Below are 18,039 nucleotides of genomic sequence, written 5' to 3' on the forward strand. Positions count from 1 at the left end.
ACCAAGAATTGACTATAAATGAAATAATGTTTAAGATAATATAAGAAAGATCCAGAAAACTTTGAACATCACAAGAATTTGCATTTTTAAGAATCATTTTAAAAAGTTAATACCATACCTGAAATGCCAGGACTTGAAGGATTTGATAAAGGTTTGGAACCTTCTGAAGACGGTTCTATTCCTTTAGAAAGAGATCCATCCACTAGTATGTCAGCTTCATCAATATCATCACAGGTTCCTCCAATTTGGAGAAAATGAAGCTCACCACCTACAGTGTAGTAAAATTCCATTAACGTAGGTACATGAAAAGTAGGTAAACAGACAAGTGTCTACTACTTAGTTAAAAAACTTAATTTATTTTAATTTCACTCAAAAGGCAAAAAAAGAGGGCTACCAAAGTGACATATCTCTAAGAATTCAGAAATCAAACTGTCAAGGAAATTAAATGATGAAAATGGCAAATACATAAACATATGTAAAAATAGTTATTTATCTAGTACTTACATGTGTAAGACACTATTTTAAATGCTTAATTCATTTAGTCTTCACAAATAACCTTAAAGTAGGGAGTATAATTGTGGCCACTTTACAGATGAGGAAACTGATGCACTAGCTATATTGGAATCCACAGCCCAATCTCTTAATCACAGCAGTAACAAAACTGAACAAAGATTCTTAATTTTTTGAAGCATTCACAATAAAATGAAATCAAATCGAATTTCTATTTTTCATTATTTCTATCACAGAAAAGAAAATGGAAAACGAGCTTAGCAAATATTTAAGAACAAAAAAAAACCAAGAATATTTGGAGATTCGCTTCCAGAATAATAAGGAAGACAAAAATCTTATTCCTGAAAAGCATCTATAAAGTTGGACAAAACTGTAATTTAAACAGAGTGGGTCAAACGGTGAAAACCAGCAGACATGCTACTACTGCCACAGGGGACTCTGATTTGGAAAGCTTGTCCGCTTAAAGTGGCTCAGTGGCGAAAAGAAGGCCCATCTACTCTACTATCTGAAGTCAGAATCCTGTGTAGGACAAGCAAAACACTAGAAATAACGAGAGATTAAGAAAGAATTACAAGAAGTGAGAGAAACATAGGGGGCTTGGTAAACATTCCACACATCCCACATTGATCAGAGGTTGCAAATATGTGCAGCAAAGACCAGATGGGGTCCAAGCCATCAACACATTCTCAGTCAACCAAGTCCCCATGCCTACGTAGAAAACACCTGAAAGGGCACAAGAGAAAATAAAAATAAAGAAAATAACAGCCAGGGCACACCTGAACACAACCTTACCAGTAAAGGTGTTTCGTCACAGCCAATTATCAAAATCATTGGCTGAATACTAAACTATGTGGACAGAGAGCCAACAAATAAGATACAAGTCTTAAAAATAAAAATCAGAGGGTTTCCCTGGTGGCGCAGTGGTTAAGAATACAGCTGCCAATGCAGGGGACACAGATTCGAGCCCTGGTGCGGGAAGATCCCACATGCCACGGAGCAACTAAGCCTGTGCGCCACAACTACTGAGCCTGCGCTCTAGAGCCCGTGAGCCACAACTACTGAAGCCCGCGCACCTAGAGCCTGTGCTCTGCAACAAGAGAAGCCACTGCAATGAGAAGCCCACGCACCACAACAAAGGGTAGTCCCCGTTCGCCGCAACTAGAGAAAGCCCGCCCGCAGCAACAAAGACCCAATGCAGCCAAAAATAATTAAGTAAAATAAATACATTTTTAAAAATAAATAAATAAATAAAAACCAGAGGGGGTAAAAAATGAAAGAAACATCAGTGGCTGCTCACTGCAAACAAAACAGATTTAGGCCAGGTGGGTTACCAAATAACCAATGCAACAACCACCTCCAAAGGGGGGTAAATCATAGTCCAGAGTTTCTACAACATTATTTAAAATGTCTAGTATTAAATTAAAAATTATAAAACATGTGAAGAGTGACACATGCTCAAGAAGAACAAAATCAATGAGAAATATCCCTGAGCACCCATATTTAGATTTAGCAGACAAATACTTCAAAGAAGCTATTGTAAATATTTTATAGAATAAAAGGAAACCAGGTATAGAGAATTAGAAGAACGAACGGTGAAAATGACTCAACAAATAAAGAATCTCAACAAAAAAACAGAAATTATTTTAAAAGAACAAAAGGGAAATCCTAGAGTTGAAAAATATCTAAAATGAAAAAGTTCACTAGAGACTCAATGCAGATTTGAGATGACAGGAGAAGGAATCAGTGAAATAAAAACAGATCAATAGTTGTGTGTTATATATGAAAGTTGTTAAGAGTAAATTCTAAGAGTTCTCATCAAAAAATAATAATAATAGGGAATTCCCTTGTGGTCCAGTGGTTAGGGCTCCACACTTCCACTGCATGGGGCACAGGTTCGATCCCTGGTGGGGGAAGTAAGATCCCACATGCCGTACGGTGTGGCCAAAAAAAAAAAAAAAAATTAACTTATAACATTAATTGTAGATTTTTATCAAAAGACTCAAAGTTTCTCCATGAGAGTCTTATGCTATTTGAATATACTCATAAGACAGAGTCAAATCCATTTGATTCACAGTCTACAGTGCTTTTCAAAACTCTACTTTATGGACTGTCATACATACATTTTAAAACATCAACTTTTCTGTCCTCTTTATTGTTATTAATCTCATCTTTTCAAATGCATCTTGATCAGTCAACCCTTAAAGAACTGGGGGATAATTTTTAAAGTGGTTAACTTCTCAGGCTTTCTCTTGTCCTTCAATTCATCTAAATAAATTCCATCACATGAGATCACTTCCTAGAAATTTTCATCGTCCAAACTCCATGAAAACATTAATCTATTTCATAGCTTAAATACTATTTCTCCTCTGAATCGCCAAAAGCTATCTCATCAAATAAATCAAATCATTAAACTCTGATTGCATTTGTGGAAACTACTAGTATCTTATGAATATGTGCCCTGGGACCAGGTAACTCAGGTTCCAAACCCAGCTCCACTTCCAGATGGCCTACAGCAAATTATATTGTTTTCATTTTTTAAATCTTTCAGATTAAAATATTCCAAAAAATTCAATGTATGGGTGTTCTGCTTTTATTACATTGTGGCAGTTTAATGTAGTTTAAGCACTCTGATGACAGACTGCCCAGGTCTGAACGCTGACTCTGTCATTTATTAGCTCTGTGACTTAGGCAAGTTACTTAACCTCTTTCCCTCGGTTTCCTTATCTGTAAAATGGAGACAATAACAGTACATAACTCATAAAGTTGGTGTGATGACTAAACAAATTAACAGAGGTAAAACTCTCACAGAAATGAACTGGCATATACATGATTAATAAGCTCAAATTATCTTTGACACCACATAGTATTTTAATGGTTTTTCTGAAAGTTCTATTATTCTAAAATTATTCTACACTGCTCATTTTTTAAAATAATCTAGTTGGATTTTGATGTTATTTGAAGATTTTTTTTCCCCTTGTTATTTCACTAGATGTGTTTCAAAGAAGGCAACCCACACCACTACGTCCACCATTATCCTTCCTAGCCAAACTCTTAAAATCTTTTTAAAGAGAGGAAAAATTCAGGTTAATTCCTACCAGAACCACAAATAAGATGCATAACTCTTCCCAAACCCAATTCCTCTGCCAAGCATTGGTTATAGTTACTTAGGCTTCAAATATTTCCTGGCCCTAAATTCCTACTAAACAATCAATAGGACTATTCATTTTGCCTGATATTGTCAGTAATTCCTTAGTAACACTATCTGTTACTCTGTATGGAGCCTCAAATGTTGCAAAACCGATTCACTATCAGCAAAAGGTTAAGAGTAAATAAGACAAGAAAAATTTATTTGGCAAAACTAATAATTATTTACTAAATACTTTTATTTCAGAAGGAAATAAGGACATGTATTTGTGCCAGAAACTTTACATACATTATTTCATTTAATTCTACCAAGCCTGGAAATAGGCTGCCTTGTCCTAGTTTATAAATAAAGAAACAAAGGTTTACTGAGTTTAAAGTAACTTGTCCAAAGCCACAAATTTGAGCAGATGCAGAGTCAGGACTCACAGAAACAACAGCAGGTTATTTTCTTGAGGTTAAAGCAGAGAAGATACTTTCTGAGAGACTTATTAACTTATTTAAATTAGAATCCTTACCTAGGGCAGTAGAAAAAAGTTTTAAAAACAGTTAAAACAGTAGAAAGATTTATGACTTCATTATAAAAAAAATAAATTTCCATCTATATGGATCTAAAATTCATGCTAAGTATGCACATAAATGAATGCCATATACATTGACTTTATAAGATGTGTAGAAGAACCAAACCAATCAATAGCTTACCTTTGGTGCATGCACACAGCCTGTCTGTGCCCGAGCAGTAAATGACAGAAACAAATGTGTCTTGTTCCTCAGTGCCCTCCTTTTTAGGAGGTTCCACTTTGGCCAAAATTTCAAAGTTTGAAAGATCTAATATTTTTACATATCCTCCCTGAGTGGTTATTACCAGGTGTCCAAGAGTAGAAATATCAGACTTTTTCTCTCTCTCAATGCCATTCTTTGAGGTTAACTGCATTTCCTCAGCAGGTTCCTCATAGTCATCCTCTCGATTATCCAGTATATCTGGTGGAAGCAAAATGAGCGAGGTAATTGTGTCCTGGGGATCTTTGATATGTTGGATTTTTATTGGCTCCTCTTCTAAAGTCACTATCCGAGTGGCATAATTCATTTTATAAAGTATTAAATATCCACCACTAACATTCCTCTGCTCAGGTTGAATTATCAAAGGAGTCTGTACATCTGCTGGTGATTCGTGTTGGATTATACTAATATTTGCACCATTCACTACAGCAAGATTTGATTCCAGCTCACCTTTCCGTCTATTACATAGTGCAGAGTTTAACTTATTTAAATTATTCAAGGCCTCTACTTGATTTATTGCACTCAAGGATTCAACAGGGCATGTCCGCAGTCCTACTAATAAATGAATTCCATCAGCACAAGGAGTTATTGAGTCTATACAAAGATTCTCCTCCTCCGCAAACTTTGGCAGCCTCAAACACTGAACCAAAGTCCCAGGCTTGGGAAACACAGAGTTCCACTTCTCAGAATCTGGAGAGGTAAGGTTGGCTGCTGCATCTGCAAATTGCTGAATGTAAGTCACAGGAGGATCCTGCAACAACAACTGCTCCTGACTATCCAGCTCCATTTCAATAATCTGTGGAACTGTAAAACCATCATCATGCAAACTTTTACTCATTATATTGTTCATCTGTGAAAAGATTTTTCCTGCTTTCTCATCCGATTCCTTGATGCTATAAAGAAGCAAAATGGGTAAAGTCCTTCTTACCAGAGGAAAATTTAATTCTGAATTAGTGCAGGATTCATTGTCAGTTGACCCTTGTTCTGATATACTTTCACCCTGAGTTCTGCTTAAACCATCCAGTGACCTGTGAGAATTACTACTAATGGGTGAGGTAGCAGGAGATTTATATGTTAATAAACCTCCAGCTAATAAACATGGAAAGGGAATGTTGTGTTGTTCCTGGTGCTTTTCCTTTGTCTTTTCACTCTTAGAGCTGGTTAAGCAAGGATTTGCCCCAAGTTCTTCAAGATCCTTAACAGTATCTTCAAGAACATTTGCAACAATCTCCCACTGAAGTTTTTCTGGCTGCTGGAGGATGCTGAGTGCTGTTATATCAAGGCTCACGTCCATGGCTTCCTTCTGTGATGCATGCCCTTTGAAAAGGAACAATATTCATTACAAATGGCCTTGTGAATATAAATCAAAATCTGTAGTATAACATTTTCATTAATTTTCTTTTTTTTTGACTCATCCAGTTGCTGCATTTTAATTACACTAGTGGAAGAATTTAAGACCTTTTATAGGAAATTTAATCAAACCTGAGATGAATCTACTCAGAAAAACCACAGAGGTATTAAAGAGTTTCAAAAATCATTTTTAATTCAGAATACATTCTCCTGGCAATCTGTGAGCAAAATCCTTCTTTAAAAAAAAAAAAAAAAAAGAGGAAAAAAGGGTTAAAGAATGAAGACATTATTAGTATCAAAAGATTTCTGTCCTTCAACTCTAAACCAAAAATATACTCAATACTATGCATATGTCATTTATGCACTTTGAAGAATATCCATGAAACATTACTGTAATCTCAGTTCATCACCTCTCTCCCACCCCACCATGCTAATTATCAGCTGACTGTCATAGCATGCAATTTATTTCTAACCTCAGCTCAGAAAAAATAATAACTAGAAAAAAAAGTTCCCAAAATTAGTCATTTTAAGTGAAATATAAGTGTCTTCACTATTATCCTCTCATTTATAGTTCATTTCAAGTCAACTACATTATATTACCCTTACTGACCTTTTGTCTACCGTGTGATCTTCAAGCTGTCCCCTTACAAATAGTATAAAGGTCATTCCTCAGTCTCAATGCTCCAAAAATACCATCTCTCTCAACACAAAACCCTGAGGTAGGTGTCAGTCAACCTCTAAACCAGGTATAATCTCTTGATACTGAATGCAAAGTTTCAACCAATCTGTTTTTTTCCTCAATAGCACAAACTATCAGGCAACAACATTATTAGCAATAATAATGTAAAGGTCACTCTACGTAACTTGTGGAAATACCAAAAAAACTGGAATTGGTTTTACAATTTTAGATTAAGAAGAGCATAGAAGAGTAAGGAAATAAGTATAAAATAACTCAAGATGATTGCATGAAGTTTGAAAGTTACCCAAGTACAGGAATGAGCAACAGAGATTCATGGAACATCCAACACTTGAGATATACTGAAAGCTCTGTTTACACCATTTTTGTTAACGATTTCATAAGCAATATCTTCAAAATGCTCACGGACAGCTTTATCTAGACTTTCCCATTTTCTCAGCATAAACTTCTCATTTCACACAATGTCACTATTATCATCTAAAACTAAATCCATTTCTAGCAAAGCAGAAAAAACTTTAGTTATAAACTTAACAATTTAATTGTACTGATGAAGCTGTTTAACCACTCATCGGACCATATTCACGTGCAGCCTTTCTATTGCCATGCAATATTTATATATATTTACTTTACGAATTTACTCATTTAGATATGAGGCTGAAAGCTGAAACATTATTTTGAGTGAGATTTTTATAACATGCAATACACTGTAATAAATCTTGAGGATGCTAACTATCTATTGGACTAAACTGAAACTTACTTAACTGATTTTTTTTTTCAGTTATGGTAGGAAATTGCCAAGAAAAAGCTATTATGTACATATTAAAACAAAGTAAATTGACCATAAGTTACATATATTAACACACATTTAAGACAATATTCAAAAGACATGTGAGATGAGATTATCCATTAAAAAAGAAAATATAACAAGTGGCATTACTACTCTGTTTCTTCCCAACTATTTAATCGATGTCTAGGAAACAGCGTATGCAGTACATTCTCCTCAGAAGATTGACAAAGCACGACCACTGTCAAATACTGCAGTAAGGAAAACTGTCATCTTTGCTTGTCTCAGAATTTCTCAAACCTGTTGGACCACAAAATAAATTTTTACAGAACATACCTACAAATATCCTGCAGTATGATATTCTTCAGATAATCATATTGGGAAACCCTTCTCTATTCTGCTTACTTAGGTACTGTCAACCCACAGTTCTGCCAGACAAACTTCCAGAGGTTTACATTAGGCATTTTCCTAAAACCATCAAATTTCAGTTTGAACTGTTCTTCAAACTCTTGCCAAAAATTCTTCTCCTTCTACACAAGAAGGTATGTACCCTTAATTCTGATATATGAACCAAAGGGCAAACTTTTCTCTCTGACATCATCTACTTACAAAAGTCATAACCTTCAACTAAAATACAGATAAAAGTCTCTTAGTCTCCACTCACATTTTTGAAGTTAAGAAATATATTCTACAATTTTTCAGACCATATCATTCAATTTGACAGGAAGAACTTGGAGTTAGTAAATTTAAGTTTGGAAATAGCATCTATGACTTATTTTAGATACTTCAGGAATAAAATACATCTCCCATTAATATCACAAGCTCCAAAATTCACTAACAGTCTCTCAATATAAAAGAATTAGCTTAGAAGATACATATTTTACTATAAATCAATGAACTACTTACAAATCCTCAAATGAGGCAATTAAAAATTCTGAACTGGAAGAATTTTTTTCTCTTACCATGGTTACCTCTTAATACTACATGAGGACACCACTCCCAACCCTGAATGAGGTATCATAAAAAGAGTCAACAAAAATATACGGTAAGTGGGAAGTGAAGTAAACAGGACTACAGAATCTAAAGGAAGTGTGAAAGATCAAACAGGCGTAGATGAAAAAGATAAAGGTAGAAAGGGGATAAGGAAATAGATCAATATATAAGTACTATAATTACAAAAATACCTACTGAGATCCCTCGACCCAGAGGAAAGAGCTAGGCCACAGCATACAAAGGAAAGGATAACAGCTAGAATCAAAAAATTTAAGAGCAGAAAAAGGAACATTTAGTTCAAATACTTCACTTGACAAAGGAAAAACTGAAGCCCAGAGAGTTTAAGTGACTTGACAAGACCAAAGACTTATTTTGCAAGAGTTCAAACTCTAACCAGATCTCCAGATAACCAATGTATTATTCTTCATCAGATTTTTCAAAATGCAATAGTAGCCCTTTCTTTTGCAAAGGGGTAACAAAGTGCAAAAAGAGCACTCTTCATCAGACTAAATTTTTTAAATGTAATCAATTATTTTTCCTAGAGCTAATTACACATTTGTATATTATTTGGGGCCATTTCCTACATTTTTCTTGATTGTTTTCATTGCTAAGAACTACCTTAGAAGACAAATGAGGGTTAACCCAAAAATCAGTGTGGTATTCTGTTTGGTGGCTTTAAAAAGATTTTACAACAAATTGGAATTGAGAGCACCTGCTACTCTATACTAACTTTAGACACATAACTTTTAACAACTGAACTATACAAAACCAAGTCTCCCCTAAAGAGATTTAATAAGTCATATATGTCCTTATTTCATGACATTTGACATTAGAAAATAGTCAGAATTTAATAATGGTCACTTCTTTAAAATAGTGGCTACTTCCCAGGTAATCTGTTTACGTATTTTTATCTTAATCAATTCCCAAAATTTTAAGTAACAGATGTTAATATCACTATTTTATATATTAGGAAGTGCAATCAGACTATAATAAGTGACAGAGTTGGGCTTCCCTGGTGGCGCAGTGGTTAAGAATCCGTCTGCCGAGGGAGGGGACACGGGTTCGTGCCCTGGTCCAGGAAGATCCCACATGGCGTGGAGCAACTAAGCCTGTGCGCCACAACTACTGAGCCTGCGCTCTAGAGCCCACAAGCCACAACTACTGAAGCCCACGCGCCTAGAGCCCGTGCTCCGCAACAAGAGAAGCCACCTCAATGAGAAGCCCACGCACCGCAACTAGAGAAAGCCCATGCACAGCAACGAAGACCCAACACAGCCAAAAAAAAAAAGTGACAGGGTTAGGATTCGAATTCTGAGATGCCTTGCCTATAATATAACTACATTAAAATATGAAGCATACTCTTTTGCCTTAATATGTCATAAGTTAATGAACAAGGCAGCATTTATTTGATGCCTTAATGTCTATGATTTTATACGTTAAAATTTATTCTCTATTCACCTGTGTTTTGGGGAGAATAAATCATTAATTAATAATTATTAATTTAAATGTTACTTTTATTTAACAATACAATACACTATACAAATAAGCTGAACACATTTGGAAGAGTTTAACGTCCCTGAAATACGTGACAAAGATTTAATAAGATTCATTTTAATTCCTTTGGCTCAAATAGGTACTATTTAAATTTTAAGTATGAAACTCTATGAACACACTACTAATTCAAGATCTCTGATACATAATATTTGAGATTTCTTTGTGTATTAATGAAAATTTAGAGTTTGCACTAAGAAATACAGAATTAAGTGGTATTTAGCTTTACCTAAAAACTATATAAATGCAAGGATATAAAAAATAGATTATCTAATATTTTTTACATACCTGTCACAGAATCTGATCTGGAGTGCTCTTCACTGTCTGAATCCTCCAGTAAATCATCACTTAAAAGATAAATTAAAAATTAATTTCCATTTCAAAAAAAGTATACATAACATGAGACAGCAAAGAAAAAAGGACAATGTTACAACCATTGTTTTGCATCTCAAACAAGCATCACACAACTAGCTTAAATGATATATAAGTAGTTTGAGACCCTAACTGATTAACAATGCTAATAATGAATCATCTTAAATCATTAAATAAATGTTTGCCTGAAATAGAGTGTGGTAATCTCTAAAAATTTACAACAGAATCTATGGGAATTCGACAAATGAATAGGTACGACTAGGGATAGTCTGGGTAAATAAAATGAAAAAAGAGAAAAACAGCTAATAAAATCAAGCACAAGCTTCCAGTAGTAAAATTTTAGTAACTATTCTATTACTGAATTCAGAAAAGTTACCCTAAAACCAAATAGAATAGCTGTATAAATATGTGTGTATGTAAGTGTTTTCACACAGATATGCATTTCATTTGTGTTTTGCTTTTGGTTTTTTTTCCTTGTTTGGGAGGGGCTGTTAAGACCACCTTGATAAGCAGGAAAACTACTAAAACTCATAACTTAGGAGTCAAGACAACAAGACTCTTTTTCCTGTTCACTCAGGTGGCCAAGAAATTGCCAGCCTCTCTCTTTGCATCTAACGTTATCCTCAGTCTCCATTGTTAGCAAACAGGAAAAAAGATATAATTACAGACCACTCTAGCACAACATTAGGCAGTGTATGAACTAACAATCAGCACATTTACAGCAGTTCTAAAATTTTGATAACCTAAACTACAAAAATTAAAAGATGCATTTCACAAGAAGGAAAGGTAATTCTCCCTTTTTGAAACAATATATTGCACCTTCCATCTGAAATACCTAGGCATTTATAATGTTATTTTATTATGAAACGTAACCTGGAACTGTCCCTTAGAAATGCTTAAAGTAATGTCTGAAATTGGGGTGGGAAGATACTTGCTTAGATATTTTTGACATAATTTCTGTGTTTCAGTCTTTTCAACTGGTAATAATTAACCATAAACAAATTTTGTGCTATAATTTAAAAATAACAAAAAAGAATGTGAAAAAGATGAGCTGCTAATTAGCCTCAAGCCATTCAAACATTAACTGGCTAGTTTCAGAAAAAATAATAAAGATATTTGGAAAAATAAATCCTAAGAGGAAAAATGAATGATTGGGAATTATCCAGAATGAAGAAGTCCAAACCAAGAAGAAACTATGGGTTTTGAGGGCTTTTGCATTAAGAAAAATAGCCAAATATTACCCAGTTACAGAGACAAAAGATAAAATCTAGTAGTAGTATATTTTAAAGAAGGAATTCAGCTGTCTTGGAAGTTACAGAGAATGTTACAAAGGGTTGCCAGATAATTGCCTTAATTAGCCCACAAAAAGACAAGCTTTATTGTGAAATTCTTCAAAATAAAATAATATTTTAAAAAAACATTTCTTGACAGAAAAATGCTCATACTACTAAGTGATAAAATCGTATGAGTAAAACCACTAAACTGTACACTTAAAGGGTGAATCTTCTGATGGGTAATGATGCATCAATAAATTTTTTTTTTTAATCACATGGGTTTAAAAAAAATTATACACACCTAAACGTTAACATGACTGGATGGTATGATAATGGGGACTCTACTTTTCTTCAATTTACTTCCATATATTTTCTAATATTTCTACAATAAACATGCATTACAGTTGACCACTGAACAACACAGGGGTTAGGTGCACCAACACTCCATCCATTAAGTGGAAAATCTGTGTATAACTTATACTAATTGCCCTTCTGTATCCGTGGTTCTGCATCTGCAGATTCAGCCAACCACAGATCGTGCAGTATTCACTGTTAAAAAAAATACACACATAATTGGATTCACGCAGTTAACCCATGTTGTTCAAGGGTCAAATGTACTTATATAATAGACACTAGATTTACTGAAGTCTTTTACATGATATAAAACCTTTTCCAAAGTAATAAACATGCAAAAATATATATATGGTAAGTTTAAAATGCTTAGTTAAGATTATATATGCTAATACTACAGGTGTACCTTAGTTTTGATATATAACTAAGATATACAATACTATAAGCAATTTCAAAGTTAAACTCAGGAAATTTTTGCAAATTTGGAAGACATAACATACAAATGAGGCATCCAGACAAAAATGTTAATTCATTAAAATTAAATGTGTCCCAAATATTCTTCCTTAAATAAATTCAGAACAAAGACAAATGTTGTCTTCTAAGTAGAAACAGACAAAAAACAATTGCCAGGCAAGCTATACTGCTAATTACTTTAAACTTCTTGGTTAAGCTTTAATTTCTTCAGTTAATGTATTATTCTTCAAGCTAATGAAGCACAGCATATTTTAAGACAAAATATACTATATATACTATATCTCGTGCCACAGAGGCAGAGGTAGTCTGGCTCATTATATCTACCACCAATTCAACAGGAATCCTGCTACCTCTGGAGGAAAGGAAGGGGAGAGAAAGGGCTTGAAGCTCCACCTCTTCAGCTTCCTCCTACCACCCCGACACACAGTAATCTTTGTATATGACTCATTTCACACTACCTTGGGAGAAAAGGGTCATTCTACCCTAGAAAGATTTTAAGTCTCTTAAAAAAAGCAGGCAGAGCGATTTATATCTCAACCCTAGCACACGAGCTCAGATAATACCTGTCCGCAAGAAATACTGGACAAGTGTTTACCTAAAATGTACATTTTACCAAGGTGTGTATATGTGTGTGATCTTAAAACTACATCTTGACTCAATTTTTAATCCTCAAATTACAAAACTGAGTCAAAAGTTCTAGTTAAAGTCAGTGTTCAGGACACACCAGTTTCATTATCTTCTATGAATAATTTTCCACTAATTTCGAAGTAAATCAAAGAGATCACGCATGCTTACTTTTCAGTCTTACTGGCAAATATGGTCAAACTCAAAACAATGGGCCAACTGCTTTCCCATCAAGCTCTCACAGGGACTTAAAATAACTGAGAGCACCATGAAGCTTTAATTCAGTCTGTTCCAGAACTCAAACCACATTCATTTACCTACTAATAATTTCACATACTAATTAGCAAGAGGGACTAGACAGAGGTAAACTTCCCATTTTATATGTTGTGAATTCTCCATTAATTTAAATAATGAAATCATTTCCATTAGTAAAGTTTTATATTACTTCTTTTTTTTTTTTTTTTTTTTGCGGTACGCGGGCCTCTCACTGTTGTGGCCTCTCCCATTGCGGAGCACAGGCTCCGGATGCGCAGGCTCAACGGCCATGGCTCACAGGCCCAGCCGCTCTGCGGCATCTTCCTGGACCAAGGCACAAACCCGTGTCCCCTGCATTGGCAGGTGGACTCTCAACCACTGTGCCACCAGGGAAGCCCCTATATTACTTCTTAATGAAAGTGCATGCCACCAAATAAGCAGACTGTGAAATAAAAATGATAAATCACTGTGGTGTAACACCAATCACACATCAGTAACACAAGAAGCCCTGCAAGTGAAATGATAGATCTCAGTATACCAGGACACCTGATCAGTTACACAGGTTCCATTTCACATGGCTACTGTCAGAATCTTAAAAAGTGGTAGCTGCTATTGCTGAAAACAAGCTGAGTGGCTTATGGACCCCTTCATTCTGCCTACATTGGGAGTATCGCAAATGTTACTCTATAATCCTACCCAGTTCAGAGTTACAACTGCAGAGCTTCTTTGGAGACAAGTAGGTAAGATGGTATTTTAATTTGACTCTCTTTCCCCCACATAGGTCAAATACAGCCACAGAAATCATCAATCTCCAGAAAAGCTGAATAGAATAGAATCCAGCACAACAATTCTACCAGAATCTTTCCTTAGCATTAATTATTGTACCTCAACTCACTGCTGACTACTGATACATTTATTGTTTTAAATAATTAGACCACCTTGCCTAGCCATGGGTTATTTCACTATTCATTACCACTTCTATATTTTAGCTGCTAATGAAAAAAGGGGAAATGAACCAAATGATTCAACTGCTCTATGAAAAGATTTAGAAGGCGGCAAAATTACAAATCTAATCCAAGGATTGCATTTCATTATTTAGACTTTACTTTTCAATGGTGTGATTATTCCCAATTGGCATAGACTGAGATAGAAAATAAAGTATATTTTATAGACTATGTTGTTTGTGAATGACAATTTCTTTCAAGAATCAATTCTTTCAGATTTCTAACCAAACACTGAGTCTCTAATCTCTTGAGACTAACAATGTTTTCTGCCTCTTTAATTAGAATTAAGAGAATATACAATTTAGGAAAAGAAAACACTTAACTTCTATAACTATTATCAAAACAAATTTACATACCTATCTCCTTCCAATTTTGGTATATCTGAGCAACTAGAGGAGTCTTCCAGCCATGCCAAAGTTGGTCTCCTAGATTCAACTGCTGAGCTTGGTTCTCCTGAGAGAATAAGCTGTTGTACAATTGCTGGATCATATGCATTAATTTCAAACTTTAAGTGCACCTAAACAAATAAATGAAAAGCCTAAATTTACAACGGATTTTTTCTCAATTACTAATATGTTTCTTCAAAATTAAAACATACCTTCATAAGTTTGGAAACATCCCATATACAGATCTTTCCTCGTTTCGTTGCAGCAGCTAAAAAGTGAGGGCAGCTCCCGGACCCAAAGCAAGATATTCTGTCAGTTCCATCCGTGCAAGGGAACTGCGCGGGACTTGTTGCAAGAGTGACTGACAATGGCACATTCTGTGTGTGCTCACCTTTCACAAACGGGCAGTTTGGGGAATGTCTCTCGTGTTCAGACCTTTACACAAATTAAGGAAGGGAAAGTTTACTGAACAACTAAGCTGTTAAGTCTGTACACTAAAAGAGAACTCCACGATATTTTTTCTTTAAAAAGAAAACAATTAATTGAACTTAAAGTATTCTTTAATTAAAGACTTAAATAGCAAATTGTTTCATTTTACTGAGATCACTCTAACATGTTAAACTACTCACTTTAACAGCAATTGTTCACTTTAACTGATTACAAACAAAGCCAGTCTCAGATGAAACAGATAAATGATACAGTAAAATTTATATCATATTAATATACTGATAAAACTGTTTAATCTCCTTATATTTCTTCACACTGGTTTCCCACAGCTTTAAATAAATAAATACTTTGTTTCAGTTTAAAATTTTCTATGTATTCTACAGCATGGTGACAAAAGATAACATTACCATATTGTATATTTGAAATTTGTGAAGAGGATGTATCTTGAATTAAATATTCTTAACACACAAACACAAACCGGTAACTATTAGAGGTGATGGATATGTTAATTAACTTGATTATGGTGATCTTTTCACAATATGTATATATACTAAAACACCAGATTGTACACCTTAAATGTATGTAATTTTTACATGTCAAAGGTATCTCAATAAAGCTGTTTTTAAAATAAATAAATAAGTAATCCGTACGTAGATACAGACCCACCTATCTATATAAGTGGCCACAGCTGTAAAGAGCATACAATAAAACTCTATAAATGCCATTCATACTGCAAAAAGCTTTTTTAGTAAAGACCTGAAGGCAGAAAGATCTCTAGAGTATGGATAAAATAACATATATTAAAAACACAGAGATATACCCTTCACATTCACTATCAGACTCCATCAGACAAATAACTTTAAAGAAACTTGGATAATGTCTATAGATTGTACATTATTTCCTTCACATAAATACTTACTGAGCAAAATGAAATGGTAAATTAGTTTACTAGAAAACCCTAACATGTGTAATAAGAATAAAATACTAGGACCTCAGATCAAGATTGGTATACTGACCTAAAGAATTTTCTCAAATATTTAAAGCAGGATCAACTTAACACTTAAAAATTACCTGCCCAACTTTGTGACTACTTTATTTCTTTTTGGTTATTCTTTTATTTTTTTAAACTTTCACTAGCTGTAATTACAAGGCATTATTTGAAATGTGAGAATGCTGCCATCAAAAAAAAGAGGCTTTTTTTAAAACCCATTTTTATACTTCCATGTCAAAGAAAGGAAAGCTATACTCTGTAAAATATTCCACGGGGTATACATATTTCTTTTTACACTGCACCTACAACTTACCTATAACCATATATAAATCCTGGACACTTTACAATACACAAGGTGCCTTACATTAATGCTTTTACATGGCATCTGCAGGCACATGATATCTGAACTGGATTCCTTCACAGCCAAACCTTAGGGTATTTTTCCTCTTTCCATCTTTCTCTCTTAACCTGAGTTTTAACTTTTTAATTAAAATTTTATTTACGCAACATATGACTATCTGAAATATAGCAAAAGACCCACTTCGGTTATAATATCCAACCCCAGTAATCTCCTATCCCACCTCCAGGTAACCACTATTACGAATTTAATATACTTCTAAAATATTTTTATAAGTTTATACACATACATGTACATTCAGAAAATATGGGTTTTTTCATTTTAAATAAACAATATTATTATATGAATCATTCTACAACAGCTTTTTGGTTTTTTGCTCTTTTTATAAATTTATTTATTTATTTATTTAATTTTTGGCTGCATTGGGTTTTTGCTGCTGTGCGCGGGCTTTCCCCAGTTGTGGCGAGCGGGGGCTGCTCTTTGTTAAGGTGCGCAGCTTCTCACTGCGGTGGCTTCTCTTGCTGCGGAGCACGGGCTCCAGGCGCGCAGGCTGCAGTAGTTGTGGCACATGGGCTCAGTAGTTGTGGCGCCCGGGCTTAGCTGCTCTGTGGCATGTGGGATCTTCCCGGACCAGGGCTTGAACCCGTGTCCCCTGCATTGGCAGGCGGATCCTTAACCACTTCGCCACCAGGTAGTCCCTACAACAGCTTTCTTGATACAATAACATATCTAAAATGTACTGGTGATTAACAGAGAGCTAACTGTTCATTCCTTTAACTGTTGGATCATAGTCAATTACATGAATATATTTTACTTAGGTAGTCCCCTCCTGAGAGGCATGTAAGATTTTCCAGTTTTTCACTACCATGACCATTTTGCACCTCCTTGCATATAAGAGCAATTAATTCTCTAGTGTAAATTAGAAGTGGAACTGCTAGATAATAAGGGGCCCATTTTATTTTATTTTTTTAAAGTTCAATCTCCCTCCAAAGTGGCTCTATCGACTCCCACCATCAAAATATGAGTCCCATCGTCCCCTAAAAATGAAAAATCTTCATTCTATTCCTCCTTTCAGATTCAGAAGGTACACAGGCTCAGTTCCCCAGCCCCCACCAATCCCATTCCCTCTATCCATTTGGAGCACTGGCCCTAGGCCCTCAGAGACTCTACCAACTGCTTAAGAGTTTGAGGAATCCTGAATCCCGGGGCAAAGAAAAGGTAGAACCCTTGATTTCCTGACCATATCAAGAAAAGACGAGTTTTAAACAGCCCAAGTTGGAAATCTGAATCAACTTTCCCACAGAAAAATATTTATGAATAAAGATACATTCTATAATGTTATGGTATAATTTTTCAGGTGTGGGTTAAATAACTTTCTGAGGATCAGCCTAAGAAACTAAAATATACGTGTTAAAATGGTTGCTATATATATAAAGATGGTTTCATGGGGAAAAGACTAAATTCCAAACAGAACCTTAACCTAAATTGGAAATTGCTCATACTCAACTCTCAGTCAGCAGACGCAATTTCAATTTTTCATATTTTCAGTATTTCCCACTGCAACCTGGAATCCACATGCACACTCTAATAGGCTTTAGCAAGTTCATACCAGCTGATTAACATTCAGAGATCTCGAACTAATTATAGTACAAAATAAGCGGTATATCTTAAAACCAAATCCTGGCTCCATGACTTAC

The 18,039-nt window shown here is 34.8% G+C and overlaps 1 protein-coding gene across 1 annotated transcript in view; it reads right to left on the minus strand.

Annotated features, from left to right (window-relative positions):
* BIRC6 (baculoviral IAP repeat containing 6) overlaps positions 1 to 18,039 on the minus strand; it is a 268,208-nt gene that overhangs the window by 206,922 nt on the left and 43,247 nt on the right. The window contains 5 exon segments of the mRNA XM_029231389.1: positions 119 to 268; positions 4,354 to 5,748; positions 10,095 to 10,153; positions 14,517 to 14,677; positions 14,759 to 14,981. Coding sequence (XP_029087222.1) covers positions 119 to 268; positions 4,354 to 5,748; positions 10,095 to 10,153; positions 14,517 to 14,677; positions 14,759 to 14,981 — 1,988 coding nt within the window.

The sequence above is a fragment of the Monodon monoceros genome, unplaced genomic scaffold, assembly GCF_005190385.1.
Source record: "Monodon monoceros isolate NGI ecotype Baffin Bay Population unplaced genomic scaffold, NGI_Narwhal_1 Super_Scaffold_19, whole genome shotgun sequence".
NCBI classification, from domain to species: Eukaryota; Metazoa; Chordata; class Mammalia; order Artiodactyla; family Monodontidae; genus Monodon; species Monodon monoceros.